The sequence below is a fragment of the Monomorium pharaonis genome, chromosome 4, assembly GCF_013373865.1.
Source record: "Monomorium pharaonis isolate MP-MQ-018 chromosome 4, ASM1337386v2, whole genome shotgun sequence".
NCBI lineage: Eukaryota > Metazoa > Arthropoda > Insecta > Hymenoptera > Formicidae > Monomorium > Monomorium pharaonis.
Genome location: NC_050470.1, coordinates 15,686,799 through 15,703,000, shown reverse-complemented (window position 1 = coordinate 15,703,000; position 16,202 = coordinate 15,686,799). Strand labels below are relative to the sequence as shown.

Sequence of the window (16,202 nt, the reverse complement as noted above, 5' to 3'; positions counted from 1 at the left end):
ATCCAGAAACGAGAGCGCCCCGATTGACCACGTTGCAATTGACCACATTCATTTACAGCAATAAATGTTTAGAGTTTTTCTGCTGAATCGTCAATTAGAAAAGTTGTTGTCAATTGGAACGTGGTCAATGGAAGCGAATCATTTACGAATTTATTCATCCATCCATTCACTCTCCCACCCCCTTATCCAAACTTATTATCTATCCAAATCTAGAAAAGTTGTTGTCAATTGGAACGTGGTCAATGGGAGCGAATCATTTACGAATTTATTCATCCATCCATTCACTCTCCCACCCCCTTATCCAAACTTATTATCTATCCAAATCTAGTGCTCATCCATACACCCACCTTCTCTTACTGACAAATAGTTTACATTAATGATTTTTGAAAACTGCCTTTATGTGCATGAAGAGTGCATACCCTCTTTTTCTTTTTTATATAATCGAACCCTTGGAAATGACATGTAGCATAAGCACAACAAGCATTTTTTAACACTTACCTTTTTGTAGCAAAAAGATAGTCAATTTGGATACTCTTGTACACATTCATAATCTTTTCTCGGTCTGTCACCACGGAGTTTACGATATTTAGTTGAACAGGTATTTAGACACACTCATGTATATATGAGATATATATACATATTTCATGTCAATCGGATCACCTGCGTAGCCAAAAATTGACAGAAATAGACGTTCGAAGTCTCAAATTATTCGTCTATAAAAGTACTTTTTGAAGCAGTGTGACAGAATTTCAAATTCACTATAGCAGCGCCAATATGACCATTCAATATAGCAAAAATCACATATCACTATAATATATTGTGAATTAAAATTTTAGAATTATTTGCAATTGGACCAAATCGTGTATTCTGTAAATTTTTAAGTTACTATTTACAGAGCAATAGTCTTATTTAAAACACAGATTTCAAAATGGCTGATTTAATATGGCGGTCAAATATGAATGAATACATTTCTATTTATGTCGGACGACTTGAATCGCCCTAGAACGATTTGAATGTGTATACATACACACGGGCGCTCAAGAGTCGCGAATTCGAATCTAGGTTTTTTGATGGTATTTGTACCCAAGAAACCAGCCAATCTAAATTGTACTGCCGTTCCAACGTCTTGTTCGTGAAATTGCTCAAGACTTTAAGACTGACCTTCGTTTCCAAAGCTCTGCTGTTATGGCATTGCAGGAGGCTAGCGAAGCATATCTTGTTGGTCTATTTGAAGATACTAATCTCTGCGCTATTCATGCCAAGCGAGTCACTATCATGCCTAAGGATATTCAACTGGCACGTCGTATTCGTGGAGAACGAGCTTAATTTATAAAGAAATTTATAAAAAAACATTCGAGTGAGTCCCAGATGCGCACAATAATAAACGAACCCAGCAAGCTGAGTGAAACGGACACAGTAACAAACGGACACAGTAATAAACGGACACAGTGCGAAACAGACACAGTAACAAACGGACACAGTGCGAAACGGACACAGTAACAAACGGACACAGACCAAATGCGTACAGAGCGAAACGGACAGACCAAATGCGCACACTGCACATGCGCACGGACCAAATGTACACACGGGAAGTCGCAAATCCATGTAATGCAGTGAATGCTTTGCACGCACAGACACAAACACACACACACACACACACACACACACACACACACACACACGGGAGGGTGCAAGAGGGGCCTTCGGAACTTTATCGTCCCGTCGGCAAATTATTAGGAAATTTAATATATTTTTCAACCAATGAGAAATGCGCTGAGACATGTTACGATATATTGGTTTCTTTTAAAAAAAGATATTATATTTTAGTATTAGAAACTATAAACTTTTTTTTTATACTGATGATGTCATCGTATTAGCTACGAAAGGTAGGAATGAGTATATTGGGAGTCTCAGATGCACACAATGTAAAACGGACACCATCAATCAGATTACTGTTTTAGTGAAAGTTAGGATAAATTTATAGAATTTGATTGGAGGTGTCCATTTTACACTGTGCGCATCTGGGACTCACTTAGTGTATTTAGATAAGCTTCGACACATTGTACACATCAGTCGCTCATTACAAAACGAACAGCAAAGCTTCCTGAAAATGTATGAGATGAACTACTACGTTCCGATTTAACAGAACAAAGGGTGCAATAAACCATAAATATTAAACTTAATTTTAAAGAATTTTTTGTAAAAATAAACGGTTATTTCAAAACAAAGTGATAAATATTAGCCACGTCATTACTGCATATGGGTTTGCGACTTGGACGGGATAGGTGCGGGGGGCCGAAAGCCCCCTTGCACCCCGCCCCCCCCGTGTGTGTGTGCATTTCTCTGCACCACATGGGTTTGCGACTTTCCACGCTAAACAAAAAAAATTGATTAATATTGACTTTGGCAATATTGACACGTGGGCAATAATGACGCGTGGGCAATAATGACGCGTGGCCAATAGTGACGCTTGGACAATAGTGACGCGTGGGCAATAATGACGCGTGGCCAATATTGACGTGTCCAATAATGACACGTGGCCAATAATGACGTGGTCAATAATGACGCGTGGTCAATATTGACGTGGCCAATATTGACGCGTGGCCATTATTGACGTGGGCAATATTGACGTATCCAATATTAACGCGGTGCCAATATTGACGTGGCCAATATTGAGGTGACCAATCGGGACCGTGGCCAATATTGACGTGGGCAAACGGATGCCATTCCTGGTCAGCCAGGTCGTGTGTCATTGATCGAAACAAGCGATAGTCAGAAGGAGCAATGTCCGGAGAATACGGCGGGTGGGGTAGGACTTCCTATTTCAACGTTTTCAAGTTTTGACTGGCTTTGCGACAAGGGGTCAAGCATCGTCATGCTGCAAAATCACTTTATCGTTGTATTACGGCCGTTTGTCTTTCAGTGCTCGGCTCAAACGCATCAATTGCTTTCAATATCGATCGCTTGTGATTGTTTCAGTCGGTTTTAATAGCTCATAATACACAAGACGCCGAGCTAGTTCCACCAAATACAGAGCATGATCTTGAAGCCGTGAATATTCGGTTTGGCCGTCGACGTGGAAGTATGGCCGGAAAGTCCTCATGATTTTCTGCGCTTGGGGTTATTGTAATGAACCCATTTTTTGTCCCCAGTCACAATATTATGCAGAAATCTCTTCCGTCTTTGCCTTGCAAGCAGTTATTCACAAGCAAACAAACGCCGTTCAACATCCCTCGGCTTCAACTCGTACGGCACTTAATTTTCTTACTTCTGAATCACGGCGTTTTAAAATGGCTCGTTGAGTCACTCCCAATAATCCTGCCAATTCTTTTTGCATTTGACACGAGTCTTAATAAAGTAATGCCTCCAATTCTGCATCTTCGAAAACCTTCTTTCTTCCACTGCTATGCCAGTCTTCGACGTCAAAATCATTGTTCTTAAAGCGTTGAAACCACTCTCGGTACGTTCTTTCACTAATAGTGGCTTCACTATACGTATTTGAGAGCATTCGATGAGCCTCAGACGCAGATTTCTTCATATTGAAGTAAAAAATTAAAACCTCCCGCAAATGACAAGAATTTGGCTCGTAAACTGACATTTTCAATCGAGAATAACCTTATGATGCAGACACAAATCGACTAATATTTCGATAGCGTTATGTTTACAAATGCCTAAGCTTATTGTACGATGTCCACGATCTATTTATTTCAACCACCACTTACCGCTACAGTTATCTATTGGAAAACGGCGGAAGCAAAGTTGTACACTTAATAACATTTAGTATAGGGTGAGCTTTAGAAGGAGTTAAAAAAGAATCTCTACGAAATCATATTTAAAGTAAGGCATGTTTTGATATCCCATTTACCGTATCTGAGGCGTGCTTGTAATAATACGTGGTGAGCCCGTTTGCTAAATTTTTCAAGAAAAATTTTACTGAAAAAATTTAAATTTTTAATAAGTCACTCCGGTTTACGTATCATTATAAAGTGTTTTAACAGAGGATTATTTGCTAGTAATTATTATATATTCTTAATATTGTTTACAATGAAATTGTGCAACAAAGTTACAAAATACTAAATATGTTCAAAATATTGTATCCAGATACAATGAACGTTGTGGTAAATAAAAACAAAAACTGATAGAAATATAATATCTAACTTATAAATGATTTATATGTAATTTTCTATAATTTTTTAAATTAACCATACAAGAATTATTAATAGATAAAGATGATGCTAGATACTATTCTGCTATTTTATTGGAATGTGTTCAAAAATTGAAAATAATGGAATTGATACTGCTACTACTAATGAACCGATAGTTGAAGAAAATATAGTACACATTGCATTCAAAAGTACATGAGTATACGATTAATTTGAGCCCTCAAACGTTTTTTTCTGTTGTGTTAAATTTTGGGCATAACTCTGTCTCAGTTCACGTGGAATGTCCCACATATATACATATAATGGGGCATTCTTTGTTAAGCGGGCCACCCGCCGTTCCAAAATTGTACTCGACGTAGAAGAACCACCTTTCACGCAAATTTAGTTACAGGCAAGAGCTATCGAAAGCCATATGCGGTTTTGAAAAATTCAAAATGTTTACAAGTTTGTTGTGTACAACTTTGCGGTGTACAACTTTACGGTGTATAACTTGGCAGTGTACAACTTAGCGGTGTACAAATTTTACGTGTTCAATTGTACGGTGTACATTTTTATTGTGTCCAAATTGTAATTTGTCCAGGATTTATTTTTCCTGTGTACAAAATTACTGTGTCTAAAATTCCTGTGTCGAAATGAACCGTGTCCATTTGAAACGTATACATCATTTTGTGTTCATTTGCACTGTGTTCAATTGTATTGTGTCCAAGTGAAGGCCACTCACCTCAGGAGTAACAAACAATGACCACTTTTTGTCAGATTTCTTAGATTTTTTTAAGGATTTTTGATAAATGTATCAATTTTTTGTAAAAATTGAAACGTTTCTCAGAAAAATTTAAAAATAAAAAATTTGGATTAATTTAGAAAATTGTTTAATGGTTACACGACAATTTTCCGAAAACTAGATGGAAAAATGTTGGTATTAACAAAATCCCCTAGGCAATACCGTTTCAATTTCTGCAGGTTAGTAACACTGTTGAAGTAGTAAATCCATAGACTTACTGGAATAGACCTTTGATTATAGAAGTCTAGACTGCCAGTTGCTTATCCCAGCAAAAGTTTTTGTGTAACCAATATGAAACGCGCCACCAAAGATAAAGTGGCAGAAATTGGACACATTAAGCAAGATCAGGATGGTAAAAGATGAGGAAAGGGGGAAATAGAATGTGTTATTCGTCAATTTTTTATCAATTTCTAGCAAATTACCGAATATGCATAAAAAATTTAACGCAAATAAAGGCTGAATTAGTTTCGTAAACATATATATTTGTGCAAATAATCCTGCTAACAGATTTCCATTATAAAATTAAAAGTAATTAATTTAAAAAAAAATTAATGTTAAACAATTATAATTACTATTAACGAACAAAAAAAGTTAATAAGACGGGATTTTACGTCATTTCAGCGGGCAATAATATTATTAGTTTTCTATGTTACAACTACATTTGCTTCTTCTTTTTTATTTTATATTAATTTTATATTTTATATTTCTTTTAGTTTATATATTTTATGTAGTTGATTGGATAAAGTATATATATTATTTAACATTCTGTATTAATTTTATTTTTTTTAATTAATTACTTTTAATTTTATAATAGGAATGTATTAGCAGGATTACTTGCATAAATATATATCTATGAAACTAATTCAGCCTTTATTTGCGTTAAATTTTTAAATGCATATTCGATAATTTGCTAGAAATTGATAAAAAAAGCAAATGACTCATTCTATCTCTCTCTTTCCTCATCTTTTACCACCGGAATCTTGCTTATTTCCAATTTCTGCCACTTTACTTTTGGGGGCGCGTTTTATCTCGGTTACACAAAAACCTTTGCTGGGATAGGCAACTGGCAGTCCAGACTTCTATAGTCAAAAGGATAGACTGCTTATGAGGTGGAAAAACGGTGGTAGGGGTATCCGTCACCGAGAAAAAGGATAACTGTCATTATTATAGGTTGCTATTTTTTTCTAGTGGGTGTAACTTCATAGCAGCGAGGAAGGTCCTTTTTATATTCTACTACGCATACGCAGCAACTCAACGTCATTATTACAATTGTTTAAATAAAATTATTTACACGTTAGACTCACTAACCCCAAAATATCCGTTTTGATCATTCGATCTCACATAAACCTCCCATCGACAACACGCATACCATAACAACACGCTCACGTTCTGACACCGTTATTGGTCACTATGCTTCCCCACTATTCTGCATTAAAAAAAGATAGAACCTCATCTTAACAACAGTTATCCTTTTCTCAATGACGGATACCCTCACTATCTTTATAAGCAATCTATTCTAGTAAGTCTATGAGTAAATCCAAGGCTTGCAGAGTCGGTTTTAAGCGCGCGTATGTGTCAAACAATAAATATTGTATAAGTGAATTATGACATTTGATTTAATGAATGAATAAAAATTACACAAATAACTAAAAATATAGTGCATAGAGATGAACGAGGTGAACAAATGTTTTATATATTTATACGTGAGAGAACTAATTATTATATTTATAATATATTAATGTATTATATTGTATTATATTATATTTATATTATATTATATTATGTGGAGGGGTTAGATTTGTCGTCGGAGTGATCAAAAGGTCCCTCTCAAATAATAACGGGAGCGGTGCACTTGTACACGGTTCAAATGGATATTTGACACGGTGCTTTTGGACACGATATCTTGCGCACGGTTCAAATGACCACGGTGCATTTGCACACGATGCATTTGCACACTGTGCATTTGGACACAAAAGAAATTTTATTGAAAATGTACACCAGTTATATGCACACGTAAAATTTGACCACCGATATTTGCACGCGAAAAAAAAAACCGTTCACTTGGACACGTAAAAGTTGCACACCATTCATTTGCACACCGCTCACATGCACACCATTCACTTGCCCATCACTCATTTGCACAACAAGAAATTGCGCACCGATCATTTGCATACGGAAAGATGTGCACCGATCACTTGCACACGGAAAGATGCGCACTGATCATTTGCACACGGAAAATGCGCACTGATCATTTGCATACGAAAAGATGCGCACCGATCATTTGCACACGGAAAGATGCACACTGATTATTTGCGCACGAAAAGATGCGCACTGATCATTTGTACACGGAAAGATGCACACCGTTTATTTGCACACCGTTCAGTTGCACACCGTTCAATCAAACGCATATTAAATATTCATACATTGTGGCTGTTTGCAATGGGTACATGGGTTAACGACTTGGACGAGGTGGGTGCGGGAGGGAGGCCTAAGACCCCCCTTGCACCTCCCGTGTGTGTGTGTGTGTGTGTGTGTGGGTGTGTGTAGGGTCGAAACCGCTCCTTGTGGAGAGATCTCGTGATTTCGGATAGGAATGGATGTTAAATAAAAATACGAATGTTTGAGCCAATATCTTAAAAGATTTATTTGGCTCGTGGGGAAAAGCCTTGCGGCATAAAAACCCCAAAATAGACAAAATTGTGGAAGTTGTATTAAGTGAAACGTATAATCGGGTAATCGCATAGGTCATGAAGACTGCATATATCGTATTGTCGTATAATCGCATAGGTCATGAAGACTGCATATCGTATTGTCGTATAATCGCATAGGTCATGAAGACTGCATATCGTGGTACCACTATGATTATCGGGGCCCCGAATCGTATATGTTCGTATATGAAATTATTCGTATATAAATCGAATGTGGTCTTCCATTTTCGGGTGAAGACAAGTCGGGAAATATTCCCTGAAATGGGCCGAAGCCCCGTATAAGAACACCTTGCTCACTTGACCAAAGAAGTAGAAAACAAAAAACACGTGTGAGAAGATTCTAAACCCCTGTGAGGTAATTCGCGCTCTTGACCGAATATTCTCGTTTTCACAGATTTCACTCGCGGATAGAGATATACTCGCGGTCGCGGTCGCGTACACGGAAGAAGTGAAGAGCAACGGGCCCTTGATCTTCTATTTATCCCCTCTCTTATCCCCTCTCGCCGCGCTTCCAAATCTCGGCTAAATCGTCGACCCTCGCGTAGCATCGATATCTCGAGTCGATATTGACTGCTCTCATCGACCGCCCGATACGCGCGCCCTCACCCATCATATCGCCTCATGCGCGTAGTCACATCGGTCACGAAAGAAAAATAAAATAATAGAATTCGACCAACAAAATAAAAGTTAATTGTTTGTTCCGCAAATAAATTAGAGTAAAATAAAATACGCGGAACATCCTCCCCCTTTTGAGAGTGTAGCGATCAAAATAAGCGCATATCCAATTTGTGAGCAAGGTGATCGCATGTAGTAATATCGAGTAATATAGTATCGAATATAATAATATCGAATATAATAATATCGAATATAATGTCGAATCACGAGACATTTGGCAGCGGACAAATTAGTTTAGCGTTGCGTTGGAAGGTTCCTTGAGCCGTCTTGACGGTAACGACTCTGATCATGCCGTCATTTCCGGGGTGAGTTTCCACAATACGCCCCAGCGGCCATCGCATACACGGCTGGTCCTTGTCGATTAGGATAACCACCGCGTCCTGTTGTAATCCGGTGTCGGAACCAATCCATTTCTGCCGTTTTTGTAACTCGTTGAGGTATTCAATATGCCACCTGCTCCAAAAATCCTGGCGGTCCTTGGTTATTAATCGCCAGGATGTTAGGCGATTTTCTGGAACAGACGTATAATCATTCTCCGGCAGCATCGTGAGGGGTCGCCCTACTAGCAGATGAGCGGGTGTTAATGCTATAGGATCATTTGGATCGGTGGATATTGGACACAGAGGTCTTGAATTTAATATAGCCTCAATCTCTATTGCCAAGGTGTTTAATTCTTCGTATGTAAATAAACGATCGCCTACTACTCGTTTTAGATGGTGTTTAAACGATTTGACTGCCGCTTCCCATATGCCTCCGAAATGAGGTGAAAGTGGTGGATTGAAGTGCCAAGAAATTTTCTTGGATGTGGCAAACTCGTCAATTTGTGTTTTAAACTCGTCGGATTTGAATAATGCGTATAATTCGCGTAATTGGTTGTTCGCGCCTACGAAATTAGTCCCGTTGTCTGAATGAATGTGAGCGGGTATGCTTCTTCGTCCTATGAATCGTTTTAACGCCGCGAGAAACGCTTCTGTTGTAAGATCGCTGACGATCTCGATGTGCACGGCTTTTACCGACATGCAAATAAACACGCAGCCGTATACTTTTCTGCGGTTTCGATTTCGATATTTCTTTTCCTTGATAAACATGGGACCGAAAAAATCAACGCCCGTATGATGAAATGGGGTGACGTTATCTTCGACTCTGGCTTTCGGTAAGTTTGCCATTTTATATTCTACGGGTGTTGCGCGAAATCGAATGCAGCGTACGCAACGTCGAACGATTTTGCGCACTTGATTTTTTCCGTCGAGAAGCCAAAACCGATGGCGAATTGTATATAGGGTGGATTGAATGCCCGGGTGATGATTTTTCTCGTGGGTCTCGCGAATAATTAAATCTGTTACATGATGATGTGAAGGTAACAATATCGGATGTTTTTGTGCAAGAGGAATGTTTGCATTCTGCAGCCTGCCGCCGACGCGAAGTAATTTGTCATTGTCGATCATCGGATTTAACGACGCTAATCTTGTGCCCTTTATTTCCTTCGAATTCGATATGCGTTTGATTTCGTCCGCGAATCGCGTTCCTTGGATGATCTGTAATATTCGGTTTTCGGCTTCTATTATTTCCCGTATTGATAGCGCGCCTTTGGCCCGTTTCGATGGTGACATTCGTAAGCAATACGCGATAGTTCGAATCATTCGCGTGTAGGATGAAAATCTTAGAAAAATGTCATCTGAGTAAGTTTGCGAAATTAAACATATGCCTTTCTTTAAACCAGGTAATTCTTTGATTGGAACTTCGAGGGATGTTGGCCAGCTGTTTTCGGATCGTCTGAGCCATGATGGTCCGTTAAACCAAGATTCATTTCTCAAAAATTCTCGCGGAAGTTGGCTACGTGATAGGGCATCGGCCGGGTTGTTTTCCGATCTAACATGTCGCCATTCGGCGTCTCTACAGATTTCTTGAATTTCCCTAACACGATTTGATTCAAATACCTTGAGCGCGTCGGGTGATCTCTTTAACCAGTGTAGGATTATCATAGAATCGGACCAGAAAATGATCTTGTCGGGTTTGAATGTGAGGGCGGTGTGGATTTCGTGATATAAACGTGCGAGAGTGAGCGCGCCGCATAACTCGAGTCGAGGCATTGTTACGTCCTTGAGGGGGGCGACGCGTACCTTGGCGCAACAAAGTTGTACACGTACGTCGTCTTGTTCGTTACGGGATCTTATGTACACGCAAGCTCCGTAACCGATCTTGCTTGCGTCGCAGAAACCGTGTAATTGAATTTCGGTAGGATCATCGAGAATAAGTCGACGGTTAATAGTGAGATGATCAAGGAGTTCGAGTTGTTCCGTTAACGATGAATGTAATGCGTGGGGTACCGATTCATCCCAGGAAATTTTCGCCTTCCAGCATTCTTGTATCAATACCTTGCACGCGAGAGTGATCGGACCGAGCAACCCGAGCGGGTCAAAAATCTTGGCTATTTCGGATAGAATGTAACGTTTAGAAATCTTTGAAACGGATTTGATAGGTTTAACCGTATAAATTAATTCGTCGCGGTGTGCATTCCATTCGATTCCTAGAGTTTTTAAAATGAGATTCTCGTTAGTTAGAAATTCTACATCTATAATTTTTTTGTCTAAACCCTCGAGAGCTTGTGGGTGAATCGACGCCCACTGTCTCATACTGAAACCGCCGCGTCTTAGAATCTCGATAACCTCGTCGCGAATTTGTAAAAGCTGTTCTAACGTATCGGCTCCGGTTAAAAGATCATCGACATAGAAATCGCGTTTTAGAATTTCGGCGCCTACTGGGAAATTCGCGGCTTCGTCCTCTGCAAGTTGTTGTACCGTTCGAATGGCGAGAAATGGAGCTGCTGATACACCGAAAGTCACAGTATTTAATTGGAAAGTGCGAATGTGATTCTCGTGATACCAAAATATTTTTTGATATCGACGGTCATCAGGATGAATTTGAATTTGCCGGTACATCTTTTCGATGTCGGCAATGAGTACGTATTTGTGCGCACGGAGGCGAATGAGATGTTCGAATAATTTGGCTTGAATCGTGGGGCCGACCATTAAGGCATCGTTTAATGATATTCCTTTATTGGTCTTTGCCGATGCATCGAATACGACTCGTACCTTGGTTGTGGTACTTGTAGGTTTTATAACCGCATGATGAGGGAGATAATAACCATCTTCAGTATCGTCTATTATTAACGTCATATGATTTAACTCAATGTATTCGCGCATCACGTTCTCGTATTCGCGTCTGAGTGCAGGATTAGTACCGAGTTTTTTCTGTAATCCGTAAAATCGACGTAGTGCGATCGCGCGTGAATTCCCGAAATCTCTTTCGGTTAAACGGAATGGTAATCGCACCGTGTAGCGTCCGGAATTATCGCGTGTCGTGTTTTGTGTGTAGTGCGTTTCGCATTCTAAATTTTCTGGTATTTTAACTCGATTCGCGGTCGTGTCTTCTAATAACCAGAATTTCGCGATCTGCTCTGTCAACTCCGTTAATTTACATGAAACGATTTTCCTTCCGCTGGTGGAGGCCACCCCCCTGACGACGACCCAGCCGAGTTGGGTTTTTTGTAAAAATAAGTCACAATTATCTCGCGAAAGATTAATTTGTCCGATCGATAGTAAGGATAATGTAGCTCCGGATCCGATAATCATGTCGATTGATTGTGGCATATGAAATTGTGGATCAGCTAATTTTACATTTGCGGGAATGTTAATCGATTCGCGTGGGAATACTTCGTTCGGAATTCGTTCGGCAATTTTCGGTATTAACAAGAACGTAAGTTTTTTCTTGAAGTCGTTATGGATCGAGTAAATGTCAAGTTCGACCGTTCCGTTTGAAATGGTGTTTAAATCGTTAATCGCCCCGACTGAAATAGAACACGGTTTTATAGGCGCCTTCAACGCTCGGGTGAAATCCTTCGTTACAAAGTGTGCCGTTGCACAAGTATCTAATAAAGCGCGGCCTCGTACGAAATTTCCGTTAGGCGTTTTAACGCGAACCATCGCGCTCATCATCAATTGTGATTGCGGGCTACGCGACATTGCGTTGAAGGCGAATGAATTTAGTCAATCCGACTTAGATGTTCCGGTTGACGTCTGGCCTGTAGAATTATTATTTTCAATCTTGGGAGTTCCGGCCGTTGATTTGAACGATGGATTGTGTAAAAGCGAGTTGTGGGGTTTATTGCAAATTCTACAACGCGACCATCGGCAGTTGCCTATATGAGTACGGAGACAATTTCTACAAAATTTAGTTTTCTTAATGAAGTCCCATCTACCTGACACCGATAGTTTCATGAATTCCGGGCATTTGTACAACGCGTGTTTTTCCCCTTTACATAATGAACAGTTAGAGGTGGTATTGGTAACTAGAGCGCGCGCGCCGAAGTCATCCTTGCGTGTCTTGGCCGCGGACGTCTCCTTCTGTGAGTGGGGTCGTTTCCCGTTCCCCCCATTTTTAAAACGCGGCGCATCTCGTTTGGGATCACAAATACGAAACGCGGTTTCCGATATGAATTCGTATAATTGCTCCAACGTTGGTGACACGTCAAGACTAAGAGTCTCCTCCCATTTAGCGCAGATTTCCGTTGGCAGTGCGCGTTCGATTATTCGAATCAATAAATGTTGATCCGGTTGTACGCCTAATGAAGCGAGCATGTTTACATGTTGTTGCATGTCGTCAATAAGTTTCGTCAAATTTTGTGGATCCGGTTTATTTTGCGTAGGCAATTCAAGAATTGCGTCAAGGTGTCTCGCGATTAAAATCCGTTTCCTTTCGTAAGATTTGTTAAGCAACTTCCACGCGTTCTTATAATTTTCTTCGCTTACGTCGTACATAGAAATTTTATTTAATGCTGCGCCCCGTAGCGAATCTTTCAAATATAAGAATTTTTGCAGATCCGTGATGTCTTGTAAGGAATCGATCATCGTCACGAACGTATTTTTAAACGATAACCATTTATCTAAACTACCATCGAATTTTGGTAGTTCCGTTACTGGTAATTTAATGCGGCGCGTATTATTGTCGATCGCTATGGACGTTGTATTTAAATTGACTTCACGCGACGTCGACGGTTGCGCGGGTTTCTCGAATCTACTCGCGATTACGTAATATCGGTTCTGTATTTCGTCGAATTCATCTGAATGATCTTCCGATGGCTCTAATATTGCGAGTTCGTCGTGAAATTCTTCGTACGCATGAAAGAGTTCGGTAATACGTTTTAATCTCAGTCTTATATTCGCGTCGTCGTACCGATCTTCTGCGATCAATTTCTCAAAGTTAGTCAGTTGAGCCTTCAGCGTCGTGCGCTTCTGGTTAATGAACTTTAAACGATTCATTTTGACTTGTCTAATAAATCAATAAACCGGTGCTGAAAAGAAAGAGAGAAAAGGAAAATACCGCTTGCGGAAACGATCGGGGTGGCCCCCCTGGTGAACGGCGCGTAGTGCCGGCGACAAGAGCTCGGCTCGTGCCCCCCCTTCTCCCTCTAAGTCAACAAGTCGACTCGGCAAACGGCGCGTGGTTCCAGCAACAAAGGGCTCGGATCTCCCCCCTTTCTCTCCCTCGTGTCACCAAGCGGACCGACGAACGATGCAAAGAGAGAGAAGACAAAGGAAAGGGGAGAAGACTCACGATCGTCGTTTATTGAGTAACAAGTCTCGACACGCGCTAGCAAGTTCTAGAAACGCACGTTGCACTGACCGTTGCCGGTCTTGTATATGATAATGTATCGAATCTAAGAGTATGCTATATCCCTTCGAATCTTTGAAATCAAACAATATACTTATTGCCTTAGATAGAGTCAATTCTTTGATTTTACGTAATTACGAAATTATGGGATCATGCACATTAATACAATTATGAAACGTGTGGTTTGGCAATGAGATTAATAGGCTTGAAAATTATATAATTAGCTAAAATCTTTATAGCAATGAGGCAATGTGCAGGTTAATGGCACTTAGCTTGTCTCGAATAGTCGGTACGTGATGGAACGTCCTTCTAGAAGCCTTCGATCTCAAAATGGCTGCCGTGATAATGAAACGTCCTTCTGGAAGCCTTCGGTCTCGAATGGCCGTCGTGTGGTCCTTCCGGATGATTCAGGCGTCGAACGTCCTCACGGATTATCGTAGTTTCACTGACTCGAATAGGCGTTAACGTATCGTATCGTGGTCGTAGCGAATTCACACTAATACCTCACAGGAGGCACCAATTTGTAGGGTCGAAACCGCTCCTTGTGGAGAGATCTCGTGATTTCGGATAGGAATGGATGTTAAATAAAAATACGAATGTTTGAGCCAATATCTTAAAAGATTTATTTGGCCCGTGGGGAAAAGCCTTGCGGCATAAAAACCCCAAAATAGACAAAATTGTGGAAGTTGTATTAAGTGAAACGTATAATCGGGTAATCGCATAGGTCATGAAGACTGCATATCGTATTGTCGTATAATCGCATAGGTCATGAAGACTGCATATCGTGGTACCACTATGATTATCGGGGCCCCGAATCGTATATGTTCGTATATGAAATTATTCGTATATAAATCGAATGTAGTCTTCCATTTTCGGGTGAAGACAAGTCGGGAAATATTCCCTGAAATGGGCCGAAACCCCGTATAAGAACACCTTGCTCACTTGACCAAAGAAGTAGAAAACAAAAAACACGTGTGAGAAGATTCTAAACCCCTGTGAGGTAATTCGCGCTCTTGACCGAATATTCTCGTTTTCACAGATTTCACTCGCGGATAGAGATATACTCGCGGTCGCGGTCGCGTACACGGAAGAAGTGAAGAGCAACGGGCCCTTGATCTTCTATTTATCCCCTCTCTTATCCCCTCTCGCCGCGCTTCCAAATCTCGGCTAAATCGTCGACCCTCGCGTAGCATCGATATCTCGAGTCGATATTGACTGCTCTCATCGACCGCCCGATACGCGCGCCCTCACCCATCATATCGCCTCATGCGCGTAGTCACATCGGTCACGAAAGAAAAATAAAATAATTGAATTCGACCAACAAAATAAAAGTTAATTGTTTGTTCCGCAAATAAATTAGAGTAAAATAAAATACGCGGAACAGGTGTGTGTGTGTGTGTGTGTGTGTGTGTGTGTGTGTGTGTGTGTGTGTGTGTGTGTGTGTGTGTGTAAAGCATTCACTGCACCACATGGGTTTGCGACTTAAATGGTGTGCAATTGAACGGTATGCAACTGAACGATGTGCAAATAAACGGTGTCCAAAAGCACCGTGTCCAAATGAACAGTGTGCAAATGATCAGTGCGCATCTTTCCGTGTGCAAATGATCGGTGCGCATTTCTTGGTATGCAAACGAGTAGTGGGCAAGTGAACGGTGTGCAAGTGAATGGTGTGCAAGTGAGCGGTGTGCAAATGAATGGTGTGCAACTTTTACGTGTCTAAGTGAACGGTGGGCATTTTTTGTGTGCAAATATCCGGTGGTCGAATTTTACGTGTGCATAAAACTGGTGTACATTTTTAATAAAATTTCTTTTGTGTCCAAATGCACAGTGTGCAAATGCAGCGTGGTCATTCGAACCGTGCGCAAGATATCGTGTCCAAAAGCACCGTGTCCAAGTAAGTACCACCCATAATAATACGTGCTCGTATATTTATTCTCTTTGGTATACAATTGTTAATGTGTAAGTGTTTATTTAATATAATCTCGAAGTAGTTCCGTCGTCTGTTTGATCGTCGTCTGCCGCAGGCCTGTCTTTCTCGACGATTGCTCGTTCTGGTGGTGGAAAGATTAGGCGGCATCCTGAGGTGCCTGAGGGCGTTTGGTCTGCCTTAGTAGGAGTCGCTGTCGCTTCCAAATAAGTCCGAGAGCCTTTTTTTTTCTTTCTGAGATGAGACGGGAAAGGTGTTTCCCTGTCATCTCAGAGAGA

At 40.5% G+C, this 16,202-nt stretch overlaps 3 protein-coding genes across 3 annotated transcripts; 1 reads left to right on the top strand and 2 right to left on the bottom strand.

Annotated features, from left to right (window-relative positions):
* Positions 1–1,107: 1,107 nt before the first annotated feature.
* LOC118645353 (histone H3.3) lies at positions 1,108–1,338 on the top strand (the record flags this gene model as incomplete). The annotated part of the gene is made up of 1 exon (XM_036286226.1): positions 1,108–1,338. A coding segment is annotated over one exon (219 nt), but the record flags the coding sequence as incomplete, so codon positions are not given.
* A 7,192-nt stretch (positions 1,339–8,530) lies between these two features.
* LOC118645352 lies at positions 8,531–12,349 on the bottom strand. The gene has a single exon (XM_036286225.1). The coding sequence runs from the start codon at positions 12,347–12,349 to the stop codon at positions 8,531–8,533; it is 3,819 nt and encodes a 1,272-aa protein (XP_036142118.1).
* A 24-nt stretch (positions 12,350–12,373) lies between these two features.
* On the bottom strand, positions 12,374–13,645 carry LOC118645351. The gene has a single exon (XM_036286224.1). The coding sequence runs from the start codon at positions 13,643–13,645 to the stop codon at positions 12,374–12,376; it is 1,272 nt and encodes a 423-aa protein (XP_036142117.1).
* Positions 13,646–16,202: the final 2,557 nt, after the last annotated feature.